Here is a 10,233-nt window from a genome sequence, read left to right as displayed (position 1 = left end):
ATACAAGAAATGTATTCAGGCACTTACTTAATACGTGATATCTGGGAATGTCCTGCAGATCTCATGACAATACTGACATCTGTAAAGGGCTTTGGTGCTGTTAAAGTTATAAATATAATTATTCCCATGATGCTTTAAGCAAAAGATAAGCATTTTCTTGTGATTTAATATACATCACAATGGATAATTAAATCATTTACTAAGTCATGAGTAGCAATTAAAAAGTAGTGAAGTTGGCAAGATCTATTACAATCTTAATTTCAGACTCCAGGACTGTTCTTTTTAATTATCTGCAGTTATTCTAAGGATAACTAATCCCACAAATTAGTGATTTTAAACTAGAAGGATACATTAGAATCATCAGGGAAACTCAGTGAAAACAGATTCTGAAGATTTGTGCCAGACTTTGAGGAGGAGGGGCTTAAGCATGTAGAGTGGTCAAAGAGCTTTCCAGCAGATTACAAAGAATACCACCGCCCAAGACAGTTTAGAGGAGTGGTGTGGGAGTGGGGTAGGAAAGCAAGGGGAGAGGGAAGTGAGTAGGGTAGTGAGAAGAGCAAAGAAAGTGGGGGGAGGAGGGATAGGCAAGAAAGAAGAAAGGGAAAGGGAAAGAAATGGGAAGAAGAAAGAACTTGTCGGTTATTCTTACCTAGAGAACATAGGACAGTTTTTGGTGTTAGAAGACACTTTGAACTTCCTTACTGTTTATTCAAAGGTCCTAATGGTTTTCAAATCACAGGTTTACAGTTTAGAAATCTGTTTTTTAAATTACTATTTCTAAAAATCTAAATATATATTTCTAATTGATCTTTTCTTCAGGATTCATTCACTTCAAGTTTTTTTGAAGTGAGTTGCATACAGTACTTGGTCTTTTCTCAAGCAGTTTGATTTTCCAATCGTCTTGTAGAAATTAAACCTGAGAATGGTTTCATTTCATATTTATAGTAAAATAAACCAAATGGCTAATACAACTGTTTTTATGGCAAACTAAATATAAAAACAAACCTGAATCCATGGTGATTGACTTTGGAGGTTTAATAGGATAAAACACAAATGGAAACACAGCACCATGTATCTGATTTTGGATCTAAGAAAATAAAAAACAAGTCAGTATATCAGTAGGTCATTTATACAACCTGACTAGAATAACAGGATTTAAGAAATAGAAGGAATCAAAAAGTCTAGCCCAACAGTGAAACTGAAGTACTAAAAACAGACCATAGGAATATATCTGTTTTCTTATACATCCCTTTAGTACACAATTTTGGCTACATTTTCAGAACGACTTACCTGTATTCTGTAAATTTGAATTCTAAATGATGACTGATGTGCAGATGTGCTGTATTCCACCTTTAATGCTGGAAGATAATTTCTTCGTATAGCTATTATATGTGGTTGCAGAATTTTCATGTTATTACCAGTAGGTGTTAAGCGAACCTGAAAAATATGCCCCCCACAACACAAAAAAATTTCTTTCTATCCACAATTGATTAGAATTAGAAATTTATACCAAAAAACTTTTAAGATAATACTAATTAAAAGAGTAGACTAAATATTTGATTACATTTAGACTTAGATTTTTATATTCCATATCCATAAAATTCACATAAATATTTATATAATCCTTATAGGTTGGCTGTATCAGTTTTTACATAAATTTACTATAATAAAATTAAAGAAAAAAAATAACAATTTTTTAAAAGTACATAAGAAGAAATAAAAAAAAATTTTTGTTTCCTGTTAACCCAAAGAACAAATCATTAGTATCTAGCATCTTAAGAGAAAATTTGATTTCTTAATACAGATAACTACCCCTTTAAAAATATAATATTTTATATAAAGTATGTATAGTAGGATTAATTATGTTCAATTTGTTTTCTAAGGAAGCCAGATTTTCCTTAAAATTAACTAGTGATTCTGAACTACAACAAATCAAAATTAAAAGGTCACATTAAAAATATTACCGGAATGTTAGTGTCCAACTCAATAACCTTATCTTCTGCAGGTGAAGATTCAGTATATTCCTTAAATGCTTTCTCTAACTTCTCAGTGTGCTTTATACTCATTGGCTTCCATCTGGCCTTCTTCTTGGGCTTTGTCTCCCAAACCACATCAGAACTTATATATATGAAAGCAAAAATCATAGTAGTAATTTATCAACACTTTTAACTGGTTTATTATATAAAGTAGAAAAACTTCAGTAAAATTTTATAATAACCTCAGTTACAAGTAAGCATATTACAAGTTTAAAAACATGAATTAATCCAACTAATACTTATTAAAGTCCTATTCAGGTACTATTCTAGGTGTTAGGGACATATCAGTGAACATCTCCGCCATTCCAGAGCTTTATTTTAGCTGGGAAGTGACAAACAACAAATAGTAAACAAAATAAATTAGTAAATTTTAAGATATGGAAGGTGAAAATGCTTTTGAAAGAAGAACAAGTAGACAGGGTAGGGGGATCTGGGGAAGGGGGATCTGGAGAAGTGGAATATGCAAAGTGGTGGGGGCTGCAATATTAAAGTAGAGTGGGCAACAGGGGGCTCACTGAGGTGAGATTTTAGCCACCTTAAAGGAGGTGAGAGAATTATCTGGCAGACAAGAGGAGAAGAACATTTCAAGTAGAGGGACTGGCTACAGCAAAGACCCTAAAGCAAGAGCACATCTGTAGTATATGAGGAAGCATAAGGAGGCTGGCAGGGAAGGAACACATTAAAAGTAGATGAAGTAAGACATATGATAGGAAGTCAAATAATGTAAAGCCTCGGTCATTGTAAATACTCTGAGTTTTATTCTGAGTAAGATGAAGAACCATTGAATGGTTATAAAAAGATTATAACTATTGATCTGACTTACACTTTGTTAAGAATACATTCTTTGTTGGGGTGGGATGAAAGAAAAAAATGGGTCAAAGCAAAAAAAAGGGAAACTTGTTAGGAATTTACTACAGTGAGCCAGCTGAGAAATGATGACGACTCTGATGAGGGTATTAACAGTGAGATAATAAAAAGTAGTCAGGACTGGACATGGTAGCTCACATCTACAATCTCAGCACTTTGGGAGGCTGAGGATGGAGGATTGCTTGAGGCCAGGAGTTTGATATCAGCCTGGGCAACATAGGAAGACTCCATCTCTACAAAAAAATTTTGAAAAATGAGCCAGGTCTGGTAATGTACACCTGTAGTCCTAGCTACTTGGGAGGCTGAGGCAGGAGGATCACATGAGCCCAGGAGTTTGAGGCTGCAGTGAGCTATGATCATGCTACTGCACTCCAACCCGGGCAACAAAGTGAGATCCTATCATTAAAAAAAAAAAAAAAAAAAAGTGGCCAGATTCTATGTGCACTTTGAAGGTAAAGCCAGCACAGCACTTTTTGATGGATTAGATGTGGGGTACAAGATAAAGAGAGGAATCACAGAGTATTCCAAGGTTTTTGGCCTGTCACTAGAAGTTAGTTGTGATTAATTCTGATGGGAATGCAGGTTTTAGAAGAAGGAAGAAATCAAAAGTTTGGTGTCATACATATGAAGTTTAAGAAGTCCCTTAAATATCTGAGCAGAGATTTTGCATGGGCAGTTGGATACACGTCTGGAGTTCAGATGACAGGTATGGCAGAAGATATATAATTAATATTTAGAGAGAATTTTTTGGTATATATGTAGTATTTCAAATCATTAAACTGAAATAGAGAGAAGAGGACTCAGGTCTAAGTGTCTCAAGGCACTAAATATAAGGAGTTGAGAGAAGACAAGGAAACAACAAATGAGACTGAGAGTGTTGGGATAGGAAGAAAAACCAGGAAGGAGAGGTATTCTGTAAGTCAAGTGAAAGAAACTACATCCAGGAGAGATCTGTGTTAAATGTTATGAAGTAAAGTGAGGACTGATAATTCTACACTGGATCTGGCACCACAGAGGTCCCTGGTAATCATGACGAGACCAGATTCACAGTGTGCTGAAAGCAAAACCCTGTCTGGAGTGGTTAAAGAAACAATGGATGAAAAAAAATTGGAGAATAGCTAATATGTTAAACTCTTTTGAAATACACATGATGTTTGAGGAGTGTGGCTATAAAGGGAAACAAAGAAGCAGTAGATAGCAAGGAAAGTAGGCTCAAGAAAATTAAAGTTGAGAGAAGTAACACTGAGGGGAGGAATCCAGTAGGGAGCCAAAAGCTGTTGACTTAGGTAAGAGGAAGAAGAGGATTGCTGGACCAATGTCCTCAAGTAGGTAAGAGGAAATAAAATGTAGTGCAAAAGTAGAAAACTATGTGTAATAGGAGCATGTATGAGATATATCTATTGCAACTGTGGGGAAGTATGTCGGTATAGTATGGAGGTGCAAATGCTGGTAGGTAGGTAGGAAGTTGCGATATTGGGGCGTGAGGTGGGTCTGTGGAAGTTTGTTTTTGATTGCTTTAATTTTCTTAGTAAAAGGGGATGCAAGGCGGTGAGCTGAGAGAATGGGCGTTTGAAGAGACAGAGTGCAAAATAGTAATCTAGAAGAGTGTCAATGGAAGAAATCTCATTGTACTGAAACTAAAAGGCTGAAAGACTTAAATACAGAATAAAAAATCTATCCACATTCTGAAATTACTTAATATTTTATTTAAGTATTTAAGTTGTTTAAGTATCCTATTTATTTATTCTTTATAAAATTTATATTCACTTAATAGAAAGGTAGAGGCCATGTATTACTCATCTTTGCATTAACATCATTTAGCATAGGAGATAACATATGATAGGTTTAACAGTCTTAAAATCTGTTGTCTATTTTTTTCTTAAACAAAAATTTATCTTTTTGGGGAACAATACAAATTTCTAAGAAAACAGATTTTAATATTCCTTTTAAAATGTGTTAATCTGATTCAATGAGAGGCCAGGGATTTATAGATTAATGTATACAGAAAACTAAATTTAAATCTGTATCATATATTTTTAATATATATATTCAGGAGTTTGACTTCAAGTAAACAATTAAAACTACATTATACTGGTCATATAGACTTAAAGAAATGCTCTCACATTAGGCACTAATACATATGAATTAATTTCAATTTAAGTGTTATGAATAGGAACAACAAGGGCATAAGGGAGAGATGTCTTATATGGGGAATGATAAATACAATATTACCTTATTAGAACCTTAAAAGTGCCAAGGTCAAATTTGAAAGTAAATATCTTTACTTTAATCCTCCAACAACTATGGAGAATCTACAGTATATCCTGCATTGTGGTAGATGGTAATGGACAATTAAATATTTTTTATGATGTGCCAAGTAAAGTATACTTTTGATAAGTTGAATAAATATAACTTCTTAGAGAGGTAGGAGGATTAACATAGTTAAGGGATTCATAAATTTGATTTTTGACATGTCTTTATCTCAAAAGACAAAAAAAGATCTCAAACCTACTTTTAAATTAGCATTACCTTAGTATCAATAAATAGTCAAAGCACAAAATTTAAACTAAATCATTTTAGATTTTACAATCATTCCTTAATGATTAAAAACTGATCATTTAAATTTATCCATGCATCTAACCTTGTAAAGCCTATATAGGCTACTTCTTGCTTTGTGTAATTGTTGACAAGAGAAATTCCAACGTCTTGTAATGCCAATGCAATTTCTTGCTCTGCTAACTCTGCTTTCTCACTTTCATATGTTACTTTAAATACCCTTGGATCTTCAGTGAATAAAATAATGCGCTGTAAGCCTTCAAAGAATGAGACTAAATAAATTGTTTTTTTCCCCAAATCTATAGGTGTCATCATATCCTAAAACAAAATTACCAAAAAAAAAAAAAATTAGAGTTTGGTCCCAAACAACATGAAATCTAGATTCCACATTTATAAAAGGAGAATATTAATGGCACCTACTTCATAGGGTTAGTGGCAAATAAATGAATTAATATTTGTATAATACTAAGAAATTTACATTATTAAAATCATTTGATGTTATCTAATGCCATTACTATTATAAAGTTATTAATACTGATCAGGAAGACTGGTCAATTGTTTATTTCTTTTAACATTTTAATAAAATATAATTAAATCGTCTTCCTTTGTGGGCTTATCAGTGAGTAACACAAAGTATTTTTCTGCTTTATTCTAAGACTACAGCAATGTGGCAAGTGTTAAAATTGTTTTAGTCTGAAATCTGTATTTCCTTACAGAGCTGAATCAAATAGGAAAAAAAAATCAGATATCTCAGTTGCATGCTCTACAAGACATGGATATTCATCACGGAGTTAATTATGCAGGAAGCCCTTACATAACATACAGAAAATTCTAATAATTAATAGTTAGCCATGAATTTCTAGTTAATGAATATTCTGATTAACAGGAAATTTTAATATATATAGTAAATATTCATGTTACAATCCATAGAAATTAAAAATTGGAGTTGTTACCATAAAATCATTATCTAGGAATACTCATGTTACTTACGATACTTTCTAAAAGAAAATATATAGCACTAAAACTACATTGAAGAAGAAAACTAACTTATTTCTAAATAATTCTGAAGTCCTCCTACTATCTTGCAGTGAATGCCATATTTATCTTTATAAACTTCAAACTGTTACTATGATATAAATATGCAAAAGTACTAATCAACAGATCAGATGCATAAGATTTGTATATTAAAATACAATTTTTTTCCTGAATGAATCTAATAATCATGAATAATAAAAAGGCCAATTATAGGCAACGCCTTTAAATACAATTAAAAAAAAGAATCCACACTGGACTCCTAAAGAGCAACACTGGAAGACAATGAAAAAATATCACCAATATGTTAAGAGAAAATATTAATAACTCTGGACCCAGAATTCTTTACTCATCAAAAATATTTCATTGAAGAAAAGTATGCAAAATAGAGATGCCTAGAGAAGAATAAAAACTATCAAGGCTCACCATCAACAGAGACTTACTCAAGGAAATTCCACAGAAGAAATTAACTGATGGCAAAAAGGAAGTAATCCAAGATGAATGTCTGAAGCAAACGGAACATCATACAGAGCCTTGAATTATCTCTAAAAATTTTCATATAACACATACAGCACAGTCAAAAATAAATATGCATAAAGAAGAACAGATATGAGGGAAAATTAAGAAAAAAGAGAAAATATTAAAATATTCACAAGAGATTTAAATATTGGAATTGGCAGGTAGGTGTTAAAGTAGCTATGGTTAATACATTCAAGGAATTACGTGACAAGATAGAAAATTTTGGAACAAAACAATTTCTAGAATAGAAATCCTTCAACTGATAATTTCAGGAACTGAAATTAAGAACTCAATGGATAAGTTTAAGACCAGACCAGACACAAATAGAGAAGAATAGTGGAGGACAGATCAAAAGAAAATATCTGTACTGAAGGATGAAGAGAAAAGGATGAAGCAATAGACTAAAACCACATAAAAGTTATAAGGAACATGGTGCAAAGATCTAACATTTATGTAATCGTGGAGTCCTAAAGTAAAGAGGAAAACACACACCAAACCATATTTGAAGATATAATACGTGAGAAATTTCCAAATCAGAGAAAAGAGCTCAAGTTACTATTTTAGGAAGCATAACAAATCAAGATAAATACAGAGAATACCATACCTAAGAATATCATGGTAAAATTGCTAAAAAGCAATGAAAAGAAGAAATCATGAAAGACATTAGAGGAAAAAAAGAAAAGAAGTGCCAATCCTGACCTGAAATTTGACATCCAGCAAAAATACCTTACCAAAAAAAAAGAAAAAAAAATTCAAAGAGAATTTTTCATCTGTAGATTCACACTAGAAAAATACTAAAGAGAAGAAAAAATTAACCCATGTGGAAACATGAAAATACAGAAAGGAATGAAAAGCAGCAAAAAAGAAACACATAGGTGAATTTAAATGGAATATTAATTGTAGAAAACAATAATAGTACTTAAAGGATTTAAAATCTATTTAGAAATAAAATACACAATAATATATTAGATGGAAGAGGGTAAATGGAATTAAAGAGGTCTAAAGCCTTCACATTACTGGGAAAGTGGTACAAGTGGTAATTTACTGCAGGTTTTAATAAGTCAAGAATGCATGTTGTAATATGGTAGGAAGCCATAGTTATAGGCTTCTCTTAGTATGATGATGCATGTATGTGCCTTGAAAAAAGTCTATAAGCTATGCTCACGGGTTGTTACAAGAAATAGTTGGTATTGTGGAATAGAGATTTCTAAGTCAGGGTGGCTCCTACCACACCCAAGTGAATCTTGTTCCCTTACACAAAATCTGCCATTTGCCATGATCAAAGAGAATACCTCCTAACCTGCGATGGGGATTGTCATAAGGACTTCCACCCAAGAGGAATGTCTGATTCTCCCTGCTAGCATGCTGTTGCCTGGCTGGTCTCCTCCTGAATAGGCAGGTGCAAACTGTGGCCTATGGTAGTTTTATAAGTCTGAATGTTTAGGCCTAAAAAGATACTGTGGTGCACACTGTAACATTATATACTGATAAAAGGATCAACCTACCAGGAAGATACGACAATTCTAAATTTTTACCCACCTAATCATATAGCTTCAAAAAGCCAAAATTAAAACAAAAAGGAGAAAGGTATAAATCTATGATTATATTGGGAGATTTTAAACACATCTTTCACAGTAATTAATAAACCAAAAAATTAAGGAGACAGGAGACTTAACACACTAACATGAAAATATTCACATACAGAGAAAATTGTTACTAAAAACTATACAATACATATTCTTTTCACATACAAATGAAAAACTTACTAAAATTGACCACATGCTAGCCCACAAAGTCAATCTCAATAAATTTCAAAAGACTGAATCAGAAGTATGTTCTCAGATCACAGTGGAACTAAACTAGAAATTCACAAAGATAACTATAAAATTCTCATATTTTTAAAAAGTAATAAGCAATAACCTAACTATTAAACCAAAACATAAGAAATAATGATGAAAATTAGAAAATATTTGGAACAAAAGGACAATAAATATACAACATAGCAAAGTTTGTTGGATAAAACTAATATTGTTTTAGAGGAAAATTTGTGACTTTAAATGACTTCAAATAAGAAGTGCAGAAAATGTGAAAAATGATGATTTAGGTATCTGCTATGAACTGAACTGTCTCCCTAAAATACATGTTGAATCCCCAATCCCCAATGTGACTGTATTTTTGGAGATGGAGTCTTTATTGAGGTAATTATGGTTACACAAGGTCACAAGGGTGGAGCTCTGATCCAACAGGATTAGTGTCCTTAGGAATACCAGAGAGCTTGTGCTCCCTGTCCCCTCATGCCACGTGAGGACACAGAAAGAAGATAGTCATCTGCAAGCTAGAATCTGACCATGCTAGCACTCTGATCTCAGACTTTCAGTCTCCAAAACTCTGAGAAATAAATTTCTGTTGTTTTAGCCACCCAGTCTATGGTATTTTATTATGGCAGCCTAAACAGACTAATACTGTATTCATCTCAAGAGTTTAGAAAAAATATTGTCAAATTAAACCCAAAGAAATATGAAATACAAGAATATACTATAGATTAGAGCAGAAACTGGTGAAACTGAAAACACATGTATAAATGATACCATCAAAAGAACAAAAGAACAAAACAGGCTGGGCGCGGTGGCTCATGCCTGTAATTCCCAGCACTTTGGCAGGCCAAGGTGGGAGGATTGTTTGAGGCCAGGAGTTTGAAGTTGCAGTGAGCTATGATGACATCACTGTACTCTAGCCTGGAAGACAGAGTGAGACTTTGTCTCCAAGAAAAAGAAAGCAAAACAATAGTTCTTTTGCAAAACAAAAATAAAAAACCACAACCTTCCTACAAATACAACAGGCTAAGATGGCTTGGCTTCATTGGTGAATTCTAACAAACATTCAAGGAAAAAACCATATTAATCTTACATAAACTCTTCCACAAAATGGGAAAATTGTAAGTATTTCCCAACATTTTTAAGAAGTAAGCATTAACCTGATATAAAAACCTAGAAAGGACATTACAATATAGGAAAGTTACAGGCCAATTTCTCTCATAAGTATACAAGCAAAGGTCTTAAAACATTAGCAAGCCAATTCCAGAAATGGGAAGTTAGCTTAATATTTAAAAATCAATCATACAATTCATCCTAAAATAAGATAAAGTTCAAAATTATATAATCATTTTCAACAGATAAAAATAAAAAGCATTTGATAAAAATTCAACACTCATTCATTTATACAT

The 10,233-nt window shown here is 32.7% G+C and overlaps 1 protein-coding gene across 1 annotated transcript in view; it reads right to left on the bottom strand.

Moving 5' to 3' along the window:
• Nucleotides 1–10,233, bottom strand: part of VPS13A (vacuolar protein sorting 13 homolog A (S. cerevisiae)) — a 262,251-nt gene that overhangs the window by 46,643 nt on the left and 205,375 nt on the right. Inside the window, 6 exon segments of the mRNA XM_012650655.1 lie at nt 28–97; nt 1,006–1,087; nt 1,291–1,437; nt 1,965–2,118; nt 5,545–5,777; nt 6,174–6,177. Of these exon segments, the coding sequence (XP_012506109.1) occupies nt 28–97; nt 1,006–1,087; nt 1,291–1,437; nt 1,965–2,118; nt 5,545–5,777; nt 6,174–6,177 (690 nt within the window).

Source organism: Propithecus coquereli, unplaced genomic scaffold, assembly GCF_000956105.1.
Source record: "Propithecus coquereli isolate 6110/MARCELLA unplaced genomic scaffold, Pcoq_1.0 Scaffold339, whole genome shotgun sequence".
In the NCBI taxonomy this organism is placed as follows: domain Eukaryota; kingdom Metazoa; phylum Chordata; class Mammalia; order Primates; family Indriidae; genus Propithecus; species Propithecus coquereli.
This window is presented reverse-complemented; position numbering and strand designations above follow the sequence as displayed.